At 47.3% G+C, this 26,480-nt stretch overlaps 1 protein-coding gene across 3 annotated transcripts in view; it reads right to left on the bottom strand.

Moving 5' to 3' along the window:
* Positions 1 to 25,256, bottom strand: part of Kcnk9 (potassium two pore domain channel subfamily K member 9) — a 124,979-nt gene extending 99,723 nt beyond the window's left edge. For all 3 annotated transcript variants that reach the window (XM_057792459.1, XM_057792458.1, XM_057792457.1), the window contains exon 1: positions 23,620 to 25,256. In XM_057792459.1, coding sequence (XP_057648442.1) covers positions 23,620 to 24,562 — 943 coding nt within the window. In that variant the 5' untranslated portion in view covers positions 24,563 to 25,256. The remainder of the gene's footprint in view (positions 1 to 23,619) is intronic.
* Between the last annotated feature and the right edge of the window lie 1,224 nt (positions 25,257 to 26,480).

Below are 26,480 nucleotides of genomic sequence, written 5' to 3' on the forward strand. Positions count from 1 at the left end.
CTCAGAGACAAGATGATATCAGAAAGATATTCTAGAAAGATAAAATGAAAATGGGAGAAACAATGGCCCACATTTTGTAAAAGACAAATTGACGAGTTCGATAATCTCTGCAAACTCTAAGTAGGATAAACCTCCAACAGAAACCATTTTTTTCTGACTTTTTTTTTTTTTTAAGTCTAGACAAGGTCTCACTCTCCAGTATAGTCTGGAACTCACTACATAGCTTCACCTTGACTTCACAGGGTTTGGATGACGGGCACAAGCGTTTTCAGAAGCCATCTTTGAAGTCTCACTGCAATGCTGTTACACCTAGAAGCCAAGACTGGCATTTGAAGCAGGCGGGTTGGACTGGAGCCGAGATTGCCACCTTAGAGACGACAGTCGGTATCCGCCATCTCCCAACCTTGTCCTTTTGTTTATAGTGTTCACTGTGAGTGCCCGGGGCCTGGTTCCAGGAGAGGGTGCCATGCTGCCTCCTCCAGCCGCCCAGCGTGGAGTAGGTAGTTTTGGGGGAATTTGCTACTGGAGAGGAATAAAATATTTATGACGGGCAGGGTTTTTTAATCACAGTAGGGATTAAAGCACAAATCCCAGTGAAGGATGACTCAGGGTACCTTTGAGAAGAGACATTCTGGGGGTGGCGGGGTGGGGGGGAGCCAACCTCGGCCCCTTGTGCTTCTGGTTCCCACTTCCGCCCACAATGCAGCTAGTTTTCCATTTATCCTCCCGCAAGCTCCGGAAATTGTCTAGACCTTACTTCCCTCTTCTGTAAAGAGGACATGAAGAGACACAATCTCTTCTTTCAGTCACATGGCATTGTATAGTTTGCTTTCCTGAATTTAGTCTTTCCTCTAGAAGAGGGAGGTATCAGTGTCCCTGGTTACTACATACCAACATGTTGCTTATTCTCTGGGCCCTCTGTGAGTAAGAGGGTTCTGTAGAGGGGGACCTGGCAGATTGTTTTATATAATGAAAAAGTGCATACCCTTCCGTGTGCTTCTCCGATGCCCCAGAGGAACGCGGTTTCCTGGTCAGTCTCCTTTAACTTGTATCTTAAAGGAGCAAACGAACCCTAAATACATTTTGTAACATACAAGTGAGCAAAACATGAATTTCTCCTGGATAGTGGGCAAAGGAAGGGGCTGAGATGGCATCCATCCGTAAAAGGCCCACAAAACCCTGTCTCCTAGGGCAATGCGGTGCCGCTGAAGCCTCTGTCAAGGCCCAGACTGTGATGTGAAAACCCCAAGCCACACATGAAGTTACCTGGGACAGGACACACTCTGGCCCGCAAGTATCTCAGGCTTGGATTCACAGCTTCCCCGTGCTTTTAAGGACTCCTGAGGCCCCTATCCTCCTCCACACAAGCTTAGTTTTAGAAACAGCTCTGGAAATGCTGTCCTGCTGTCCATGAAGAGTCCAGGGGGTGGCAGGATGGTGGAAGGCTTGCTTGGCCCTGTGCGCGTCCTCGGCCTACCACCAGAGGTGCAAGGGCGCCCTCTGCCGGTTGATGTTCCACTGCAAAACATGAATGCAAGCACCGGTCCCACCTGACCAGGTTCCCTCCTGGGGTATGTCCAAGAATGACAGGGGAAACTCACTAAACTCTTTCACTGGAAAAACTTACGTTACGCGGTGGATTTTTCTCTCAGAAAGTACCATCAATACATAGCATTTTGGTACATATAAAATATAAGACCAGTAATGACCAGTAATGACCAGTGTTTATTGAGAGCATGTGGTACCGGAAGCTGCGTTAAAACCTTTTACACTCAATAACTCATCTCCTAGAGAAAACTGGGTGCAAACAAACCCCAAATACATTTTTAACTTTTCCAGGTAATCAGTATTCTCCCCAGCATTAATGGGGTGGTGCCCATGTTGATGGGTATTTAGCATGGTGATTTTCTAAGTTCCCAGTTCAAACCAATCAGGGCCTTGACCCTAAGCCCCTGCAGTCAGTCACACCCACGGTGCAAATGAAGTAACCTGTACTTGGTCGGGAAATAGAAATCCAGGAACTCCTATTGATCCTCCCATTGCCTCCACACACAACCTCCTTCACTTCCTGCCATTCTTTCCTGGACTGTCCACCATCCAAAAATCTCTACAAGAAAATGTGGGAAGACAAATAAAAGGCTCGTAAGGGGGTGAAAAAAAGATAGAAATTTGGCTGATGTTTGTGAAGTCTGTGATAGAATAAGAAAAGTCAGTACCGGTTGGCTGTTGCTAAGCCTTAGGCTGGCATGGTTCAGCAGGAGGAAATGTGCTATTTCCCTCCCTAGGCTAATGGGGTCAGGCTCAAATGGCTTTGGGTCAGTTATAGTGAAGCAAGACTTATGGGTGATCAGCGGTAGAGGAGCCCTGCCCTCGCCACAAGGAAAGCCTGATCCATGTGAGGGACAGCCTTCACGTTTCACATGATCTCTGGCCTCTGACCGCCGTCCATTCTAGAAGCTGGCCTGTATTATCCACCCTGATCTCAGTTCTGCTGGGTTTTTCCCTCTCCCCAGAGCCACAAGAGCACTCGGTTTCCCAATGTCTGAATGAGGACCTAAGTTCAGTGTCCCTTTGTGGGCTCTGGTGAGGCAGTGGATTGGATGAATTCCAAGGAGCCAACAAGGTCCCCCAAAAGACAAGCATCTACCTAGTTAAGCTTCTTGTCCGAAGCTTCACAGTGAGAGAACCATACTCAAGTGCAGCATTGTGCTTGATTTCCTCCCTAAAAAAGCAAGGACGACAGTTGCTGGGGTGGACATTTGTGCATCTGTCACAGCCAATTCCCATCAACCAGCATTGTGAGACACCACGAGCAAAGGGTACAAGCAGGCGTTGCCAGGGGGTGCACAGGAGCCATAATTACTGCATGATAACAGTTAAAGATGGATGACCCTAGTCCTAGTGGTCTTCCCGATCTCAGCTGAACGGCCTGGGAAAGCCACCTGACCATGCAGGGATGGAGACACTAAACCCCAAACAAGAAAAGTGAAACTATCCCCACCTACCTAATCCTGTTTACCTCTTAGATTTCCGGTCAATTCTTTTTAGCTTCCATTCTGTTTTTTAGACTTTCCCCCTTTGAGAGATGCTGGTGACAGGAATAATGATTTCTTGCTGGAGAAATTCACATAATAGAAAACAAGAGAAAACAGAAGGAAGATGATGATTCAGAAACATCCACTCTCCATTTTTGCACTTGGACCATGAACCTTTATGTTTCCCGAATCCTATTCTGAAACGCATTTTCCATGGCCGAGAGAGAACTGCACGTAGGCAATTATAAGAAAATACCAACACTAGTCTATTGCCAATAGCGTTCTTCATAAGCATCATTTTTAATTCATCAACTTCAAGTAGAGGCGCCACAATTTCTTCACCTAAATAGACGAAATGGGGAATGTGTTGGACTCTAATTTGCTTCTGTTGCTAACAGCCATTTGTATTTTAGCCAAAAACACACTGTTCCTAGCCTGGGAGGTTTTACTCCCAAAGCAAAGATGAGAAGTCAAGTACGAGCCAGCAACTAGGCTGGACTAGTTCTCCAGTGAGACCTGTTCTCCAGTGGCATGCGCACAGTTGTAGATGGCCACTTTCCTTCCTAGAGGAAGAAGTACTTGGCAAGGTCAAGTATTTGCCAGCTCCAATAAATTGTAAGCAGTGACATATAAAAGGGTCACCCTGAGTTCTCTGGCCCCAAAGCTTCAAGTCTTCTCAAGGCAGTATGTACACGAGTGGATGGATGTAACCAGGACTGAAATCTGCAGGGGGATGGATGCAACCAGGACTGGAATCTGCAGGGGGAATGATGCAACCAGGACTAGAATCTGCAGGGGATGGATGCAACCAGGACTGGAATCTGCAGGGGAGGAATGCAACCAGGACTAGAATCTGCAGGGGGAAGGATGTAACACAAATTCATAAAAAGAATTAAAGAGTAGCAATAAAGGTAACTACATATGTAAACAGACAAGAGTATCATATCCTTTGATGCATAATCTTTCTCCCATCTCTATAAAAGGCAACTACTTAACTTATAAAGTAATAATTGCAAAGCAGTGCTGAAGGCAGCCACTTAATTATAAAGCAGAGATAAATAGGTACCTTAATATTTCACTTGTACAACAACAATGGGAGATGGAATGGATATATGTTAGAAAAACACTTTTGTAAACCACTGACCTTGTAAGATAATATCAACTCCAACTAGCTGTCTTTAAAGATACCCATTGTTATTTCCAGAGCAGTTACTAAGGAACTAATTCAAAACATAAAAGAAACAGCATAAGAATCGAACTGATACACTAGAAAATATCTACTTATCACAAAAGAAACCAGTAATGGAGAAATGAAGGAACAAAAGAACACGGAACACGAGCAGTATAATGGCAGATTTAACACCTTCCAGATCAGTAAGTACATTAAGTGTAAATTAACCACACACTCCAATCAACAGTGGGAAGTTGGCAGAGAGACAAAAATAAAACAAAAGCTAGGATCCAAGGATGTGCTGCTGACTATAAAAGATACACTTTAGATTCAAAGAGATGAGCAAACTTAAAAGAATGGACACAAGGCACGTCATGCAAACTGGCCAAAAAAGTTGCCATGCCTGTCCTAACACTAGACAAAATTGTGTCTAAAATGAATACATGTCACTAGAGATTATAAAATAAGAAGAACTTTGACATAATAAGAGTTGGTATATCAGGAAGGTCCCACAATCATAAATATGCACGTATCCCAAACAGAATGTCCTAAACTTTGTCCCAATCTCAGCCAGCAGCCATTCCATTGAGGCTACCCTTCCCATTGTCCTCTGAGGAGATCTGGGTGTCTACAATTTTTCATTCCCTCTCCAGGGTCTTGCAGAAGATTTGGATCTAGCAGGTGCTTCTCATGCTGAACGGGAGCCACAGAGGGCTCAACCCTGGACAATTCTTAGTGACCAGCAAGGTTGATTTCTCTCCCCTCATTCTCCAAGGCCCGGAATGAGGTGTGGGTGGGATGATGCCTACATCACAGAGCAGTCTCCCTCAAATAGCACCTGGATTCTCTCCCTTCTCTGGGGTGGCCAATTCCTCTGGTCCAATGCTTAGCAGCAGGCCTGGTTCCATTGTTGTCTTCCTCGGGGCATGGTTGGCCAGACTAGTACGTCTATTCAATACAGCATCATTCTGCTATCTGGAGACCTTTTCTGCATGCCAGCCTTGAAACTTCTATTGCACTTCAACCCCTTCTGGAGCAGGCTACAAGAGAATGTGCAACTTGTCATTGTAACAGATAGGGACAAACAAATACAGAATTGATGTGAAACCCAGCCACCCTACTCCCAGGAACATAACAAAAAGAGGCAGAGAGCAGGAATCCAAGTAATAAGGATACATACATGTACTGAGTAGCATTCCTGTTGAGAGCTGCAAACCCCCAACCTCCTCATAACCAGAATCACACAAGCAAAAATGTGGCATAGTTCAATGAACTATCATATTGATATAAACCAGAAAGAAGCTAATGCTCACTACATGGGTGAAACCCCAAAATAGTCTAAGTGAAGAGGCCAGACCCCAAAGACCAAATATCACAGGATACCATTTGTAAGACCCAGCTCCACATAGAAAGTGAATTCATGGTTATGGGTGTAAGGAGACAATGGGATGGGGTGACCGATAATGGGGGTGAGACGTTGATTTAGGTGATAGAATGCATAGAACTAGACAGAGGGTAATGGTTGCTCAATGCTAAAAGCTAAATACCACTGAACTTAATGCTTTCCAATAGTTCTATAGTATGTATTTTTGCCTTAATTCAAACAGGAACATGGAGTTGCTTGGCTTGACTTCTGAAATGCATCATTCTCAGTCTTCATTCTAGGTCTCTTGTCTCCAAACCCATGTTCTCTCCTTATCACACCACCAGGATTTCGTTCTCTGTGTGATGCAGGTGTCCTTCACTAATGACGGGGTTGACTCCAAATAAACCTCGTGTGAGTCAAAGATATCAGCAGTCAAGAGTACATTGGATATACCCGCTAACACTAACACACAGCACGGCACACCACACTGTCCTTTTCTCCCTTCATTGTGATGTGTCGTGAGGGAGCTGCAGTCTCTTCCCCTGTCAAGACTACAGACAGAATACCACCTGCAGAGCACCAACCCCACAGAAGAAGATAAAAATTCAGAATTGGAATTTTTTGCCAAACATATATTGCTTTTTATCTATGATAAAATCAAACCATCCTAAGCTAGGCCTTTCGGTGTGGTTAAGGAAGAACAGGGGACTACATATGTATAAAGAGACTCTCCCCTGCTCTGCCCTATGCCTGCTGATGCCTCATACTGAAATCCTACCCCAGCATCATAGGAGATTCTACTAATAATACCTGCCTCAATGTTTTTCCAGGATGGGCGCCTCATACTGAGAGCTGAGGGGTAACTGAAAGGCAACTTGTCTTATCTTCCAAATGGAGGTATATGGGATTTACAGGTCTTTGGGGGTCCTAAGTATACAAAGCATTGGTATTGCCAAATGCTACCGACTACTAGTGACAAGGAACTCTAGCCTACATGTGGCAAGGTCTGAGCCCTGTCCAAACCAAATGTCAGTGCTCATCTGGGGCTCTCAAACAGTCTGATGTTGCCAAGCTTGGCAGAGCCTGGTCTGGGCTCCTGCTCTAGATTCAAGTTAGCATCAGAATTTGATGTATCAGGATGGAGTTGGAGATGATGCCCACACATACGTGTGCACTGTGAAGATGCCTTGCTGCTGTATCTCATGAAGTCTGTAGGATCCCCATCTGTCATCTCCATAAAAGCAGTCTTCAGCTACTCATGGTATAGCCATGTGGCGGGATGCAGAAGTAATTGCCCCAATGTCTATCGCCATGTTGAACACAAACCATGTCCAACACACTGGATATATCAGAGGAGTCACAACTACCAGCCCTGTGGTTTTCAGGGAAGCAGGGGTCACTCTCTTAAAATGTATTATATCTTAAATGTACAACTGGAATTGATAAATATCATGAACATATTTTGTGTCTATTTTCACTTACCATAATATAATGAAAATCAAACAGGAAATGTGTTTTTTTGTGTTCTATACGCTTTGAGTCTAAGGAAGGCTGAGGTTTCCTCCCTCTCATCCCAGGGCCTGGACTAGTCGTGACTTACCCACTATATACAAACGCTTATTTAATCAACTCTTATTTAATCAAGCCCCAAACAATTTAACCAACTCTCAAGACACACATCAGAAGACTTATGAAAACATACTTTCAAAACCTCCAAAGCACTCTGCACACACAAGGCAGCATTATCAGCTCAAAGAAGATCCATCTTCTACAGCACACAGGCCTTTGCTGAGTTTATACGCCCCCCCCCATGCCAGTCAGCTCCTCTCTCAGGTAACAGACTCTTGGCTGTCTGATACCTGTCTGCTCCATGCTGGGTGTGAATCCGTCTCTTGCTCCATGTTGCGCAAGAACTCACCTAATGCCCAAGTGCTAGAACCTGAGAGCAGAAAGGGAAAAAACTGAAGCTTCAAGTTTTCTCCTATTACCCATGGAAGGGGGAGGCCCAGAGATGGCATAGAGGGTCACATGATACACTAGATAGAGGCCTAGATGTACCTAACCAGTGGCCCTCCAAAAATTAATTCCCTTGGAAAACAGACTTCTAATTTCCTACCATGGGGGAAGTGCATATGCTATCACTGAGGAAAATGAAGCCACCAGGTTAGGAGTGAGCTCAGGGTAACTGAGATTGACTCAGATTTTCTGCCTATAGAGCAGGGAAAGACAGGAGTGTTTCTAATATTTACACAAGCAGAACAAGGCAGCAGACCCTTGGTGCCCAGGGCCCATAGCACTAAGCTTCACTCTCTGCAGTGGTCAAGGAACAGAACTTCTGGCCACATGTTACATCCAGATCCTGACAGGAGGCTGGGCCATCAACTGTGTCCAATAGACCGATGTGTCCAACAGACAGGCAGACACTTTCCTATCCCTTGACCTGACATTGTCTATCCACCCTTTTCATCAACTTTCCTGACCCACATCCCTCAGTACACCTCAGATGCCTGGCTTTCTGGATAGTCCCTCCAAGACCACAGAGCCCATCCCCGCTCAGGTCATGCCCCAGAGCTCTTCCCTCAGCTAGTTAATGGAAGAGGACAGAATGACTTCTCTGTGGCCTTCAAGTTAAAACTTGGTCTTTGCCAAGAGTCTTTTGTTCAGGTGTCTCTTTGATGCCCCCACCCAAAAACCTCATCTATTGTCACAGCACCATGCTAAAATCTTTTCAAGCAACTAGGGAATCGTTGCCTGAATATTTTTCACACAATTGACTGTAAGTGCTAAATTCATTGTCAGTGGTGGTCTCTAGTAGGGAAAGCAAATTATCAGTGTAACTTGTTTACCATCTATTGTAGGGCTCGGTACCACAGAAAACACAGATTATAGTATTGGAGACAAAAAGAGTAGATAGATGATGGATGGATGGGTGGTTGCTTGGAAATGGATGGGTGGGCCAGTGGATGGAGAAATGGGTGAACAGGTGATTGGTAGAAGGTGAAAGATGATACATGGTTGATGCATGGAACATGGATGGAGATGAAAATGGATAGGGGGATTGATGGATAGTTCAAAGTTTGATGGAAGATGGAGAGTGAGTAGAAGAAGGATAGATGAATGGATACATGGATGGATGAACAACGGATGGACAAATAAATGTATGGAACAGAAAGACCAAAGGATGAGTGGGTGTATTGATAGATGAGGGATATATGGAGAATAGATGGATGAATAGTGAACAGATGGATGAGTATATGATGGATGGATGGATAATGAATAGAAAAATGAATGATGAATTGAAAAAAACAGAAGGATGGAAGCATGGTATATGGATGGACGATGCATGGATGCATGGGTCAAGATGGATAATGGATGAACAAATAGATTGGTAGTGGGTGGATAATGAAAAATGAATGGATTGGTGCATGGAATTTGATGGAAGATAGATTGATGGATAGATAATGGAAGGTGAAAAACAGACGAATGGGTAGATAGGTATCTGGAATATGAATGGGAGGTGAACAGACAGATATGTGGATAGATAAATGGTTAGCTAAATAGTTCAAATAGGCCAAGTGGATGGGAGGGAGGAAATGGGTGGGACAAAAGGTTGCCAGAAATAGACAGGTAGGTGATAGAACTGGGCATTAACCTAACACGTCAGAATCTGAGTTTCCTGCTCTCCTCCATTCTCCTCTCTCAGATACTGCTGGTGGGCAAGCTGACGGTGGTAACGGTTGGGTGTTAGACTCATGTGACCTGTGGCTGTCAGGCACTATAACAGGTCATTGCTTTCCCTGTTCAGTTCTTGGCTTGGAACTCACTAGGTGTCCAGGACAGGCGTGCAGGGTTCCACCACCTCTGGTAGTCACGAGGAGCAAACAAAACAAAGCACTCCTTCCCTGACTCTCTCCCAAAATAGCCTCTCACCGCCCAGACACAAGGCTGGCTGGCTCTCCCCCATTCAAACCTGACTCGGCAGATTCCACAGGCCCTGAGCTGGGCTGGGGAACAGATGAAGCATAAGATTCTGCGACTCTAAGCAGGTCCAGGGAACAGAGTACTGGAGGATGTCATTCCCTTTAGAGGAGCAGAAGGCATTGGATCTTGAAAAAGTCCCTGGGGTCCTTGGAGCCTCAGTTTCCCCGTCTACAGAAACAGGAGGGAAGAAGGCAGGCAGATAAAGCTAGGATCAGAGCTCTGCTTCATGCTCAGTCCCCCAGACTCCTCTATGCCAGATTTTTCATGAGCACAGCAAGGGAGGTCAAGATGGTGAATTAGCATCACCTAGAGCCTAGGACTAAGCCAAGCAGATAGAAAAGTTAAATAGGAGATGGCAATGCCCACCTGGCAGCCCTCACCTCCCTGAACTAAAACTAACCCCTCCTCTGAGATGTCACCAGCACCTCCACTTCTGACCTTTGTTATGCTTCTCTTCTCTCTCTCTCTCTCTCTCTCTCTCTCTCTCTCTCTCTCTCTCTCTCTCTCTCTCTCTCCCTTTCCCACTCTCCCCCCCCTTCTTCTTCTCCCTCACTCTCTCTCTCTGCTCTAAAGGGCCCTTCCCCCTCTCTTTTGGGGCATCCACTGCTCCCTTGCCATCTGTAAACAGGCCAAGCCAGCAGCAGTGGTCAGCTGAGTGAGCATCTAGGAGTACTGAATCTTGGCCGAAGACACCTCCTGCAGGAAGGCATCCCCTGCCCCACCATTACCTGGTCATGGGGATGCTTATGGACCACTAGCGGGTGCATACTGATCAGACTGGATGCTAACCACCTGCCTGTCCTCCATGTCAAGGAATAGTATATCTCTGGAGCAAAAACCATTCCAAACTCTCTAGCTAGTCATTGGACAAACAGTGAAACTAACAGGCAGCCCAGACAGAACTAAAAAATCACACTCTAACATGATCTCAAAATAGACTCCAGCTCACAATCCCCATGGCAACGCCCTGGGGCTGAGGACTGTCTCTAAGGAAGGAAGACAGGGGAGTGTGGGACAGAGGTGGCCCAGACTCTGGACACTCCATGTAAGAGTCCCACGGCCTGTGGGGTCTCAGGCTCCACTGAATCTCCAGGGAAAGGAGCAGGAGTGGAACTAAGCTTGGTGAGCCCTGTGACTGGGGAGTCCCCTGCATTGTATGGGCATGACACTGGCAAGGGACTCGGACTCCATGGCATCTGGATTCTCCTTGCTGCATCTTCATCCTCTTCACCTCTAGGGTATCCACATGCTGTGATTAACTAAGCCCAGGTTCAACCCACTCATCACTAGCTAAGTCTTGCCTGTTCAGACTAGGGGGAGGCCCAAGAGGTCCTGGCCAGCAAGTTTTCCGAGGCACTTGGGTTTGAAAATGGAATTGTCCACTCATACAGGTTCCCAACATCAACTGACAGACACAGAGGGCAGCCTTGTTCATGTTTATAGTGCCTTTGGGAGGTGAGGTGTCAACTGTCTTTGTTTCTATCTTGGAAGAGGACCTTCCGTTCTTGGCCTTAGCCTTCCAGCCTCCAAAACTGTGGGCCATAAACTTCTGTTATTTATAAGCTTGTTACTACAGCTTGAACTAAGTCCTTACCTTGCTTCTTGGGAGCATGTGCATCCCCCATGCCCATTTCCTGGCCTTTCTCTTAACCATCCTATGATTTCACAGCTGCACGGAAGAAGTGAATGTTACCATTTGCTAACACCAGACACTCCCAGGCACAGACCCTACCCCACTGGTCTCTTCCTTTGAGCCACCTGGTCCCACAACTACAGGGACCTTGGAGCGGTGCCTGAGACTAGCAGGAACTGGCAGCTTCCCTTCCTGCTGGCAGCGCCTCTGCCTAGACCAGCCAAGAACGACTCAGGCTCAACATTGGACCACAGTAGTGGGAGGCAGGGGCCTGAAGTTGCAATGTCTAAGTCCTGAGGGTGACAGAGAGGAAGGCATCCTAGCTGTGGTCAAGAGCCTCTGCCAGACCCTATCGCTATAGCACCCTGTCTGGTCTCCTGTCCTTTTCCACTACCCTAACCTAGAAGATAGCCACTCCTGCGAATTCTGCACTACACCTTGGAAGGGCCGTACGGGACAGTCCTGAGGCTGGAAGAGGGGAGGAATGAAAACGTATCCATCTCTGACCCAGAGACCAGCCAAGTGCCTCATCCACACTGTCTCATCAGATCTCCCCGATCCTCTGGGAAGCAGTCATTTCTACCCACTTTTCAGCTGGAAACCCTGGGTGGGCACAGGAGGGGGGAAAGGAAAGGGGAAGATGTCACAGGTAATCTGTACCCGGCATAAGTTTGGACCTGGCCCTTCAGATATCCTCAAAGTAAAGCTTGTACTGAGAAAAGGAACACTGATCTCAGTTCTAACAATGCTTTCACACGTAGCAAACAACTGCTTGTCTTTACAAAGAAACACATGCGTTTTTTACTATAGCTTTGGTGAAATTAAAAAACTTTTCAAAAGAATGGTCCTGAAGGTTTGTTTGGGAACTAAGTACCTTGACCCAAATAATTACATAAAAGCTATATTAATTACAACACTGGCTATTAGCTCAGGCTTCTTATTAACTAACACTTAGATCTTAAATGAACCTATGTATATCAGTCTGTATATCTCCACAAAGCTGTGGCTTACTGGTAAGGTTCCAGCATCTGTCCCTTCAGCAGCTACATGGTATCTCTCTAATTCCACCTTTCTCTCTCTCTCTCTCTCTCTCTCTCTCTCTCTCTCTCTCTCTCTCTCTCTCATATATATATATGTACATACATATATACAATTCCCACCTGACTTTTATTCTGCCCTGCCATAGGTCAAAGTAGCTTCTTTATTAACCAATGGTAATAAAACATATTCACAGCATACAGAGGGGAATCACACATCATCTTCCCTATTCTGTCTAAATAAAAAAGGTTTTAACTTTAACATAATAAAATTACATATAACAAGACAGATATCAAGAATTACAGTTAAAATATTTATATTTGCTTTATCTTTTATCATAATCATATCTTTTATCAAAACTTATAACTATCTGTCTTCAACTCCATCAAAGACCCCAGAAGGATATAATATTACCTAAGTAAACAGGAAGTGCATTGAAAAGCAACTTCTAAAACTCTGAAATTGACAGAAATCTCGCTGCCTGGACAGTCACCCAAAGTTTTTCTGTAATATTGGGGCATCCATCTTCAGCCTACAGGCCCATAGTATCTGGCAAACTTTTCCATGAAGCAGAAAATTTGAAAGAGTGTTTCGTCTGTATTGGCAATTTATCAGGCACATTCTTCTGTGTCTTGCAGAACATCTGGCAGACTCTTCCATAAAGCAGGAGCACTAAAGGATCATCCCATTTTTTGGAAAGTTCAGCAGTCACTTTTCTGTGGGTCCTGCATGTCCAGGTGATACAGCATATCATCAAGCAGTCCAGGAACGTGAAATTTCTTGCCCAAATGGCTAGCCTTGTCACACCGAAGGCCAATTCCATAATGAGTTTCCAATGCCCACCAACCTCACTTGAAGTAAATGGTTACATGTCTCACTGTCAATAAAAGTCTAAGTTCTTAAAACCTTTTAAATGCCGTATTTTGAAGGGCTTTGAAGTGTCAAAGATTATCTATCTAACAGAAAATCTCTGTATATCTAGAAAACCTGACTATAAATTTGACTATTATAAATAACTATCTATTAATCTGCAATTTTTAATTATACATTACATTTTTAAATAAACTGTATAAACATAATACCTTAAACAAGAGTAGAAATATAACAAAATTGACCTTAAATTTGTAGCAATAGACCAAGATCCATACTAATGTATTCATCACAAAATCATATCCCCCAGCCGGGCGGTGGTGGCGCACACCTTTAATCCCAGCACTCGGGAGGCAGAGGCAGGCGGATCTCTGTGAGTTCGAGGCCAGCCTGGTCTACAAGAGCTAGTTCTGGGACAGGCACCAAAGCTACAGAGAAACCCTGCCTTGAAAAAAACCAAAAAAAAAATCATATCCCCCTTATTTTTCTTAAGAAATTAACTGTGACCATTAACTATTTATAATCAACACCTTCTAATTGAAAACAAACATTTATACACAATTATTTTTGGAATTTGGGCATTGTTTTCTCTAAACTGCTTCCTGCTGTTTGTTTGGCAAAGTATTTTTAGGGTTCAAGGAGACCTTTTGGGGGGTCTTGTTCCATCAAACAACATTAGCCTGAAAGGAATCCACAAGTTCTTATCTTCTGTGGAAACAAAAGCAGAATCTGTTTTCCAAAGTAACATATCCATAGACTCAAATTTTGAAGTCAAGATACCTTTAAAATATATATGCTAGTTTAGTTTGGCAGCCCATATAATAAAATGTCTCTCTGTATTTAGCTCATTGATAGTCAAAAAATTCAAAGAAAACACAATATATATAATCCAGACATTTTGTATATTTTTCATCTTTACATGGCTTATTTTTCTCTATTTTTAATATTTATTATCTTTACTCCTTTAATCTATGACTATCTGTACTTTTTTATACTACTTTTACTGTCTCTTTAAAGACTTTTTTAAAAAATATTATATATACAATATTCTGTCTGTGTGTATGCCTGCAGGCCAGAAGAGGGCACCAGACCCCATTATAGATGGTTGTGAGCCACCATGTGGTTGCTGGGAATTGAACTCGGGACCTTGGAAGAGCAGACAATGCTCTTAACCTCTGAGCCATCTCTCTAGCCCCTCTCTTTAAAGATTTTGTTTTATTTTTAAAAACATTTTTTCTATAACTGCCTATACCCATCTTTCAAGCCTATGTACATATTTTAAACACACTGTGACCTATTCAGAGGTTTATTTTTATCTGAATTTGTCTTTATTGCATATCCATAATCATTTTCTTACCAGAAGCACTTTTTTTTAAATGCTAAGCAGGCATGGCTAGGATTAAATCTGTGGCTTTGCCTGTTGGCTCCACCCCATCCAACATGCGAATCATGCTCACCACCCCAGCTTCAGGGATGTAGTGGGTCTATATTGCCATTAAACATCTAGTAGCACATTGCTCACAAACCCCATTTAAGTACAGGACCTCCTGAAAGAGACAGAGTCATCCATGTTGCCAGCACAAACCAGAAAACCATTTCTTAAAGGAGCTGTGCCTCTGCTTGTAGCCCACAAATAGAGCCTATCTGGAAAAAAAATGCAACAACCAAGAAGCTGTGCTTGGCTCCTGTTTTTGTGGGTCTAGAAGCCCTCCTTTTTTTTTTTTAAGCTTTTTTAGGACTTATGTGGATTCATGTCCAATGGTGGGTGCTATTTTGTAAGTGGAGACTTCACTTTATTGACTGGCCATCCTGACCTGAATAATCACACAAAAACTATATTAATTACAACACTGTTTGGCCTATTAGCTCAGGCTTCATATTAACTCTTACATCTTAAATGAACTCATTTCTATTAATCTGTGTGTCATCATGAGGCTGTGGCTTACTAGTAAGGTTCTGGTATCCATCTCCTTCAGCAGCTACATGGTGTCTTTCTGACTCTCCCTACTCTCTCTGTATATGTCTCTGTTCAGATTTCCCACCTGGCTTTATTCTGCCCTGCCATAGGCCAAAGCAATTTCTTCATTAACCAATGATAATAAAACATATTCATAGCATACAGAGGAGAATCCCACATCATATATATCTCAAAACCAGAACCCTAGAAGCTTGTTAGGGTCAGTCTCTCCAGGGATTCTGCAGAGTCAACCCTCCATGCTGATGAGGTCCCCAGCAACCTAGAGTGCTGCCCTACCCCTCTAGATTCCTCCTACTTGGTAGAGATGTCAGTGCACCGACCCTGGGATGGAATTGGCAGACGGACAGCTAACAGCAGGACAATTAGACAGCACCATGCAAAGAGTTCAGAAAGAGGAGCCCTGTGGGGGGAAAGGGGTCCTTTCCTAGAGTTCCCCCATCTGAAAGTTCCAGGACTCAAAAAAAAAAAAAAAAGAGTAAAGTCAGCTGACACCTTGGGCCACACTGAGAGCCAGAAGGACCCAGGATGAACCTAGGCCTCCTGGGAAACAGTCTCCTGCTCCTGCTAAGCCACCCACTGCTTCTTGCAAGCACCTGCTGTTTTTCAAGGATTTTCTTTTCTGAAAGACCCAGAGAATATTCTAGAAGAGCTAAATATAGCTCTCATGAAAGCTGTCCCATTTATATGCACATGTTCATTCAACAAACATTCTCTGAGGGCCCGCTTAGTGCTAGACATTGGTGGGTGAGCAACCCAGCTGCTGGCAGGTAATAACACGGTCTCTGGCCAGAGGCACTGGGGGCAAGGGACAAAGTCTGGCTTGGGAAAAGCTGATACGACACAGGTTGACAGGTTCTTAGCTGGCGGGAGCCCTGGGGCTTCAGAGACACAAAAGAGAGATGTCTAACAGCCAAAGAAAAATATACAGGGGGAGGGGAGTTGAGTGGTGAGGTGTCCACCATAGCCTGTGACTCAGTCTGCATGGGGGAGGGGTAGAGTGACAGTCAGGGCTACATGTCAGGGTAAGAAGTTGGACTTCAAAGGTCATGGTAAGCGTTGATGTGAGTCACAAGGAGACATTGACGGCTCTCAAGTGGGGAAGTGACTTGACGTATATCAACATGAACCTTGAGCCAGCACCCATGCGTGCAGCTAGGAGGGGGCCAGGTGTGGAACACTGTCAGAGTGCAGTGTTGTATAATCCCTCTGGCCCTCCACCCCCACCAGCCCTTTAAACAAATGCTTAGATCATCCCCAAAGGAAGCCAAAAATCAGACAGGGGCCTTGCATATGCCCAGAATGGATCTAGGCTGAGCTGCAAAGCAAAACCTAGAGATAAAAAAAAAAAAAGTCATTTCCAATGACTGGGACTCCTGAGTGTGTGAGAAGGGAGGACTCCCTCCAGGAATAGCAGAGACCAAAGGGAGCACGGCAGCTTCCTTCTGATGTATGGGGAGGGCAAGACTGTAGCACTGCTGACAATGCCACCTGTGGGAAGGAGAAAGCACTGGGGAAGGAGGGTGCTTTAATATCCTGCTTTATAGGAAATACTGCTGGGCTCAGGACAGATATTAATATCTTGTTGGCTTTTGAGTCCTTTTCTGAGGGATGGGATACAGAGCATGTGTCCAGAGAATGGGAGGATAAGAAATCAGGCAGAGAAAGGTTCACCCACCCCTCACCACCTCCTCTCTACTCGCAGGTGCTCTCTGCCACCAGCTTCCTTCTGATCACCCTCCTCCCCTCCACTCTAAGGGGTGCTCCCCTGCCAGCACCTGTTTTGGATCCATAATCTATTCTCACTTTTATGGGGGTCCCTTAGGATATCCTGAGATATCAAAACAGCAGCAGGTGGCTTCTGTCTTTGGGAGCAGGGCCGAAGGCTCCATCATCAGCCGTGATCACTAATAGCCAAACCTGCATCCAGACTCATTTCACACGAAAGTCTAAAGCCCAAAGAGAGAAGGCAGATGTAGCCATGTGACATACTTCTAAACTATGGGATAGAGAAAACAATGGTGGGGTGGGACTTCTAGAAAAGTGTTAGGGTAATCTCAACTAGTATAGCCCTTCTGACTTCTCCCCGTTAGGGTAATCTCAACTAGTATAGCCCTTCTGACTTCTCCCCACCCTTCCGGCCTAGAACACGGGAACAAATGGCAACATGTCAGAGATGAGGAAGTAGAAAAATCAAAGGTGCTTAAACCCAGAATAATTCTGGGCAGCGGGCCCTGAAAACAGAATATCACCATCAAAGACACTGTAGAAGATGGGGGATGGTTGGCCAGCATATGGGTGACTAAAAGAATGGTGGCAAGGAAGTGGGTGACAGGTGTGGGGAACTAAGTTTCAGTGAGAGACCAGGGATGGAAGCTGCCTGGATGAGAGATTCATGACGTCAGGGGGAACTGGGAGGATGGAAGCTGCCTGGATGAGACAGTCATGACGTCAGAGGGGAACCGTAGGACATCAAGGGAAACAAAGGCAGTGGTGGATAGGGGCAAGGGCCAGGGATGTGGAAAACTCAGTTATACAAAGACAGGCTGGAGGCGAGTGACGGGGCATGAAGAATGGAATGATGAGGTGGCAGCTGGATGCTTGAATGCCAACGGGGGGGAGGACTATGTAAAACCAATAGGCAAGGAGAAAGTGGCTGAGATAGTGGTAGGGAGGAAGGTGAGTGAACAGTAGATGGAGATAAAGAAGTGGCTGGCAGGTGCATGGAGCACTAAGGGATGTAACAGTGAATGGGGAAACGGATGGCATGGGGGTGGAGGACCACATGATACTCTAATGGGAGAGAGATGAAAGCTAGTTCTGTGGAGGATCACATGACACGTGGCAATTTAGAAAAATGGGTAATAGGCATCCAGTAACTTTGTGACAGCTACAGTGTCAGGTGCAAGCATGAATGACAGAGGAAGGGAGGCCCGAGTGACAGGTAGATGGGTGGAAGAACTGCATGTGTGTAGAAAACTGGATGGGGCGCTGGTTGACAGGGGAGGGAGTGGCAGGCATGCAGCAGGCTGAACCACGCGAAGACGGCAATTGATGACAGGTTATGTAGAACAAAGTGACACCCGTGTCAGACGGGACTTTCATGGGAGAATGGGTGATATGAGAGCAGGTGTGACAGTGAGAGGTGCCCGTGGAGTGGTGAATGAATCAGTGGCTGATGGGAAATGAAGGGCAGGCACATGCAGAACTGAGCAGTACTGTGGTAGGCTGGGGAATGAATGACCGGATTGGGCAGAAACTCACGATGGCATGTTAGGTAGGGGGAGTGAGTGACATGGTATCAGATGCTGAATGAAAAGCGCCAGGACCACAGTGTGCATCAGTAGAAGAAGCTGAACGGCAGGGGTTTGCAGGGCTGAGCGGTGCAATGTTGGGTGATGGAATAAGTGTCCAAGTTGCATGAACGACTGGACAAAGACTGGCTAATGGAGAACAAATGATGGGCGGGTGGGGATGGATAATAGTGGCAGTGTTGGGTGAGGCAATGAATGGCAACGCCCACCAAAGATTTAAAAATACTTGTGGGTGGTAGAATGGTTGAGTGGCATTGTGGTCACAGTGTAAATGAGTATACAAGTGCATAGGCATGGGTGGATAGAGAACCCCGTGGTAAGTACGTGGAAACCCATTGCTAGGACACCCACCCTGACCTGATTCCCCTCCCACTCCTACTCTGCCCTCTCTGGGCTTCCTGGGATAGGGGAGCCAGGACAGAGCAAGTGAATGTGACCCGTGCCTGAAAGTCCTTGTCCCTCATCTCTTTCTCATTTGAGAGCACTGAGTGTCTAGGGAGAAGTGTCTGGGTTGCTACTCCAAACCAATACCCCTGCTCCCCCGCTTTCCCATGGCACCTGTAGGCAGGAAGCTTGCTAAAGAGCCTTGAGTTGAATGAGGAGAGACCACGGCCAGGACTAGGGAGGACCTGGGAAGGCAGAGCTGTCTACAGGCACTTCCTGTGTCCTCAGCATGGTAGCTACCAGCCTGCATATAAAGAGCCCAGAACCGTCTTGCCTCCAGGGCTACCCATCACCTGGATCTGGCTGGGCAGGCACCCCAAGTGAAAGGCGGGGCACACAGGCCCACCATGAGCTGCATAACTCCCAGCTAGAACCTGCAACAATGAGAACCAGTTTGCAAAAGGTTTTCCATGCACTCTACCTTGGTGTGCATTGCCTTGTCTGCCTCAGTTTCCTAATCTGTCAAGCAGGATGGTGTTCCCACAAGCTCATGGGTGAAACAAGAGGGGGGAGAGGAAGAGAGTGTGTGGGTGCGTAAGTGCCATGATTTCTCAGGTATCAGCCTGTCTGACCCATTGGGCCTGCTTCAACTTTTCAGACCTTTGTGAGTTGCCTGCTCCATGGGATGCACTGTACTGGACACTGCGACTCAGGGAACAAAGGTAGTGTGGACCCAAGGTAGAATGAGCAAAATCCACAAAGCTGAGACTGACTGGAGGAGAGGAGGGCAAGGGTGGGGCTTGGAGGACTCTGGGAGGAAGGTGGTTTCTATGTTGGGTAAGGATGCCTGGGCTGGTGGATGGCATAGGACAGGTAAAGGCTCTCACTGAGTTTACTTATACCTGTGCTTCACACTGGACTACAACCAACTATCCGGATTTCCAGCACCTTCGCCAAGGCCAGTCCTTATCTTGTCATCTAGACTGTCCCCAGAGTATTGAAGGCAGGGCAGGTACTTGACAAGACTGTGGATCACGAACCACACCCAGAACCCATGATAAACCCATGATGAATGCTGTCCATTTTGGGAAAAGTTAGTTTGATGATCTGCTTTTACCTCACTAAAGAAGGAGTTCAATGTCTGTCTAGAGCAGGGCAGGACCCCTAGGGATTCTCTCAGTGGGCCCTACAACCACCTGAAGACCCCAGTCCTAAACCAGTCACCTCCATTCCTATGGCAGCAACCTCAGCTTCAGATGGGCCCAGAAAGTCAGGAAGTGTGAACTTCTGTCCTGTCCCCCAAAACTGTAGCTAGAGGAGAGAAACCACAAGCCAACTCCTCTTCCCCTATGGCAAACCAGTCTTTAAGTTGTCCTCCATGGTTCTGCAAAGGGCATCTGGCGGCTTCCTTTCTAATGGTCCTGAAGGTAGCCAACCTAGACTACAGATGTTAGATTGAAAAAACAAAGTGTGATGGAAATCCCATCTCTGGTACATGACTGTGCAAAGAGGCTGACTGTGTAACAGTTTTAGCTTGACCCTCCCACTGTGGGAGGTGATAAGTTTATACCAGTGATATATTATTCAAGCTCCAAGACCTCAGCCCCAAGCAGAGATAATTCTAATAAAACTCCTATGCCAATGCAGACCCTGAGCCTCAATACCATTTACTTCTCCCACTTGCATAACTGGTCTGGAAAGGGGATGTTTCAATTGTACAGCCAATTGGGTCAGTGAGCTACAGGCAAGGGGGTCTTGCCCAAGTTGAAAACCAGACAGTAAAGCCACTTTAAGGAGAGCTACAAGTGGCAGCCACGTGACAGCCACAGGAAAGAATGGGCACGAGAACTGGACCTGGTTACGAGGGCAGTTGATATTCACAGGACTCCGCAGAGAGCTAGGACCAGAGTCTGTGGAATAGCCTCCAAAGACTTTCAGGAAAGCATAGTCACAGATTCAAAATGAAGAAGTAACTGTATATGTTTTGAAAATCCATTTTACAGAGTAAGCTAATAACTGCATCTAAGAAGCCACATTCATTAGCCAGCTCCAGGACTCCTGGCACAACCACAGAGACTTGGGTGCAAAGTCCACACACACACACACACACACACACACACACACAATCACCCAAACTTAGGTGGAAAAGGAATAGCTATGAAAATGAAACTCACTTTTGCTGGTATCATTGCCCAATAGAAAACACATTCCTTTGAGGGCGTGGCTTGGGGCTGGCTTTTATCCTGGGCCGAAAACACTTTCATTTGCATTTGTAGTTAAAAAAGGAACGAAAACAAAAGTAAGTGTAAAGGTGCTTTGCTTTCCAAAGATGTGGGTGTTTTTGTGGAACAGCTCTCAAGCAGACATTAAGGGGCTCAGTCAGTCAAAAGCAAAAGTACTAATCACTACAATGAGCAGTGGGGTGGGGAACCTACATTCCCACAGCTGACGAGAAAGGCCACTAGTCAATGGTTAATAACTACAAGTTCTACAGGTGGGGAAACTGAGGCTGGAGGTCAGAAAATGGCATCACTGTAGTCTTCCTGTATGACAGGCTCCAGATTCCACTCAAGCACAGCTGCCTTAACTGTTTGTGTCTGTGTGCATATACATGTGTATATGTGTGCATATAGGCCGGTGTGTGTGAATGCAAGCAAGTATGTATCCATGTGGATGTATGTGCAATTGAATGTGTATATCTGAATGTGTATCTGCCTGCATACATGTGTCTGCATGTGTACACATATGCATGCATATGTGTACACATGTATGTCAGAGTATTGTGTTCACGTATGTCCGTGCATGTAAGAGTATTGTACATGTATATAAATATGCATGAGTGTGGATATATGTATGTGCATGTGTGTACGTGTATACATGTATGCATATGAACATGTATGAGAATGTGGGTTTATGTATATATCTGCATGTGTGTGCACATGAGAGCATATTCATGTGTGTGTGTATTTGCAATCTTTTCCCCCAAGTCAGTAGAAAATCCAATAAAGGAAATGAGAAAAATCATCTTAGCTCTTTCTCAAGTGGCCCTAATCCTGTACTAATTAGAGCCCCTATCCGAGGGGCTAAGACAACAGTTGCTTTTAGCTCCTCTTCCCTTGACACTATTTCCTTGGAAGTTTCAAATATTCGAAGCTTATGTCAAGAACTGCCAATAATATCAATAAAGGCAACATACCTCAGCGAGAGCCTCCTCAACCTCAATTATTTTTTTTTTTAGGAATGCTACAACATAACTGTATTTGCCTTTAACCCCAGCCCTCTCACTGTGCCACACACATCTTGGGACTGGTTAAGTTTTCTGTACTGGTTTTACTACAGGGAACCAACCTGAAACCCCTCCCCCCATTTCAGAGCTAGATGACAAATGACACTTTTAGGAGACTATGAGATGTCTCCCCTCTGTCTGTGTCACAAGCATATTTTTGCCTTCCAGCAAATACACCTGCCACCAGAACCAATGACTTGCACATCTGTATATCACCACCACAGTTCAAAAACACAAGTGACGCAGGCACCTGCTGGTCTCTTCTCTAACCTGTGTGGGGGAGGGTACTTAGGGGCCAGCAGGGGCAAAACCTGTCATATAGACAACTGAAGGGTGACTTTCTTCCCCCAAACATAAAAACTGGCACTGATTTAGCTCATATTTTTAAAAGGCAACTCTTACAAAAGTCCTTTCAAACAAGAACAAAAGACAGGTTGTCCCAGGCTGGTGTTTCCTGTTGCATATGAAATCCTGTGTCCTTTCCCTGCCCCCCCTCCAGCAATGCAGGGCTTTTCAGGAAAAAAAGTATCATAGGGAAATTAGCAGGTGGTCCAGGAAAGGAAAATGGCCCTCATCAGAGGCAAGAGACCACCTCTGAGACAACATTCTGGCTCTCACAGGTCCAAGGAGATGGCCCTAGGTATTCAATTGGCCAGCCAGAGACACTATTTTGCCTCCTGCCAGAAGAGTATCTACCACATCCCCTGGGGTGAAGTATGGCACTCAGATTCCCACAGGTCTCCATGTGCAAGTCTAGAGGTGTTCCCCAACCCCAACCTCAGTTGGGGTACAGTCATTAGGACCCACCAGAGACTGCTCTGTGGACAGTGGCCTGAGTCTGAGAATCTAGAGGCAACCCCTTCTGTACCAGACAGACTCTTTCCCGGAGTGAGTTAAACACCCCTAGTTTTCAAGCAACATCCAGACTCCTTTGGTCCTCACTCTTAGTCCACAGTACAAGCAAGCACTGCCTATTCAACCCATCAGGACCACATCACAGGTCACCTGCTGCCAGCCCCATCCCAACCAACGAAGAGAAAACTCTTCTGGGACCTAACACACACTCTACAACTCAAAGGAAGGATAATGGGTACTGAAATCTTGGCTCCCAGATGGCTCCTATCTGAGGAAGGGTCAGTACCACCATCACCCATAGACCCATAAACAGCCCTCTGTCACCCAGCCAGCTTTGTCCCACATTCCCCAAGAGGTAGTAAGTGTAAGGCTTAGAACCCACTCAGGGAAGCACAGCCCTCATAGGTGGGTGGGTGTCGGCTTGTGAGATTATTCTTAGCGCTCCACTCAAAAAAAAAAAAAAAAGGCAGCACCTCCACCCTCAAGACAACAGCATTCTGTCTCTTGAAGTTCACAAGCCTGGCCCACCAGAGCAGTATGGAACATCAGATAGGATCCCCTGGAGGAATTGAGATCATCCCCTGAGGGGTGAGCCACAGAAACATGGGGCTGTCTTGAACCTGGGAACCCCCTACCCAGCCTTGCACAGTGCACACTATTTCCCCGGGACTCCTCCCTCCGGAGCCCGGTAGCTCTTTAACCCTTCTTTACCTATAGTTGTGATGACGGTGATGGCAAAGTAGAAGGAACCCGCAAATTTCCACTGGACACCAGCACGGTGGGGTTCAGACTGCAGAATCACCAGCTCCAGCTGCTGGTAGTCATCGGAGCTGATGTTGTACTTGCCTCTGATGCGAACCTCTTCGGCCTTAAGTTTCTCCTCCTCGCGCATCTCATGGTCGGACTCGAGGGCGTCGAACACGGCAGCACCCACCAGCAGGTAGGTGAAGGTACAGGCGATCAGGGACAAGGTACGCACGTTCTGCCGCTTCATGGCTGCGAAAAAGGAGCCGCCAAAAGGAAAATGAGCCAAACCAGGGCGCGCTTCCCAATGCAGCGCCGCGCGGACGAAGCCTCCTCTGCGATGGAGTCTAAGTTGTAAGCGGTGGTAACAGCAGATGCCGCAGCTGATGCTGGAAATGATAGAATCATCTTGGGGGTCCTCACTGTTCCGAACTTCAACACCTTCAAGTTGAGGAGCGTTCCCGCGTGCCTGGGGCTCCTCGGTCTCGATGGTCACAGTGGACTCCTTGTATTTTGCAGGTTCCGCGGGCTCAGCGGACGCCCCGGGCTCAGCAGATGCCCCGGGTTCGGCAGGCTCGGCAGACTCTGTGGGAGCAGCAAGTTCCGCGGGCGCAGCGGGTTCCGCGTGCCCAACCGGCTCTGCGGGTGTAGCGGGTTCCGCGGGCACAACCGATTCTGCAGGCGTAGTGGGTTCCGCGGGCACAATGGACTCTGCGGGCGTAGCGGGCTCACCCAGTGCAGCCGATTCCACGAATTCAATGGGGTCCGCGGGCGTGGTGACCACCACTGGGATAGGCAAGAGAGTAGGCAGGCTCATGGCATCACTAGGGTGCGGAGGCCAGCGATCCTGGACCCGGGACACCCTACGCCAGGCCTGGGTCAAGCGACTTGCCCCGGTGCGGATGGTCATGCGTATGGATGGCCCATGCTCATTTCGCGCGGGCTGTGTGGTCCTAGGCACCTGGCCTCTCGAGCCCGTGGACCGGGCTGGGGCAGGATCAGGATCAGGAGTCGGTACAGAAGGCGACCCGGGGAGAGGTTCAGCATCTCTCTGGATGCGTTCCGCGGTTAGCGGCGCCCAGCTAATCGCCTCCAGGATGGCGGTTGCCCGGAGGAGACCAACTTCTCCCTCTAGCTTTCCTCACCCCTTTGGGTGAGGAAACAAAAGTTTCCTAAGTGAAGATGTCTCTAGAATCCCCTGCAAGCAGGGAGAGCGTCTATCTAGCGGGTGCAATGGGCAAGGCAGCCCAATGCCCCAAAGTCCTAATGTCCTGTGCCCACCTGGGAGTGCGGGGCATGCGGGCCCCGTTGCGCGTCAGCCGGTCTGCGAAGTTTGTTTCACTCAGTCTCCCCGAAGCTCAGGAATAGGGCGAAGCCCAAGACAGGAGCTACAATGGAGCTACCTGAGGGCGACCAGGGAACTGCGCGGCGATGGTCGGCTAGCCAGCTCCTTTCGGGGTGGCGGGCGAGGTGGTGGCGGTGGGAGTGGTCCCGCGGGCCTGGAGGAACTGAAGGGTAGGAATGGGGGCAGGCAAAGGCTCATCAGCCGCGGAGGATCCCGAGACTCTGGCGTCCAGGAGTCAGGAGAGGCAGCCTCCGCTCTGGTCTGCCTGAGGCGCTGTGCGTGCGCGCCGGAGGGAGCCCGAGTGTATGTATTCGCGAGTGTGCGTGCGCGCGTGTTTGCGTTTGACTGCCCCGCTCCGGCGGGAGGGACGGGGTTGGGGTGCAGGCTACTCCGAGGACCGGCTTCCCTCCCTCCTCTCTTCTCCTCTCTTCTTTCCCTTCTCTTCCTTCCTCCCTCCTGCAGCCTCAGGGGCGCACCACCTCCCGCCTGGTCCCCAGCCAGCTGGTGAGGCAGCGCTGGCAGCTCCTGCAGCAGACCTAGTGCTGAGCAGGATGCTTGCTATGGAACCCAGGAGAGGTGGCTAGAGGGGGGGGAGGGAGGGGGTAAAACTGGGTGCTGCCACAGGGTGCGGGTGTAGGAGCCCAGCCGCTAGTCAGTTTCGGCTGGGATGTGGGTGGATAAACACGAATGCCTGGGTTCCTTCTAATCCTGCTCACCTAAGAGCGCACACAGCCTTGGAAAAGTGGAGAGTTTGAGAAACCCGCAGCTGAAGATGAGAAACGAATTCGGCCAGTGGAGGCAGATTAGAGCCTTAAGGAAGAAACCCGGAGTGTGGGGAATAGAAGGGGGAGGGGCTATGAGCACTTGGGAGTGCGCAACAGTGGCCTCGCCGTTCCCGCCCCTCCCCCCCCCGTAACACACACAGGAACACACACACACACACACACACACACACACAGAGACTTCCAGCTGCAGCAGCCACCTGGCACAGCAGCACTCTACTGGCTGGGGCACTGCCTCCTAGAGTGTTGGGGTTTTAACAGCCTCCTCAGTCCCCATGGTGGGATGCCAGATGTGTCTCCGTTGGTCCTGCACCTGGGGACCCCAGCTACTTACCCCTAAAGCTCTGGCGAATAGGGAAGACCGCCACTCTTAGAGGCACATACACCTCAAGAAAGGAAGGACAGGAGGAATTCGCATTCCCTCTCTCCCCCAGTACGCTCCCTGTTTCTTCTCTAATTTTTTCTTGTTTCCATGGCAGAGGAGAGGAGCTCAGAGAGCGTCCCTCCAGCAAACCGCGGCGAAGTTCACCCTCTAAGTTCAGGCTTGGGAATGGGACAGGAAGATCTTGCCAAAGAGCACCTAGTCTTTTACAGCGAACAAACCAGTATCTCTCTGTTTAGGCCTTCGGGATCTCCCACCCATCCACCTCTCTTCAGGTCGCTCAGAGGTTTTCCTGCACACAAAACACCCCTAGATGTAA

The sequence above is a fragment of the Chionomys nivalis genome, chromosome 17, assembly GCF_950005125.1.
Source record: "Chionomys nivalis chromosome 17, mChiNiv1.1, whole genome shotgun sequence".
Classification (NCBI taxonomy): domain Eukaryota; kingdom Metazoa; phylum Chordata; class Mammalia; order Rodentia; family Cricetidae; genus Chionomys; species Chionomys nivalis.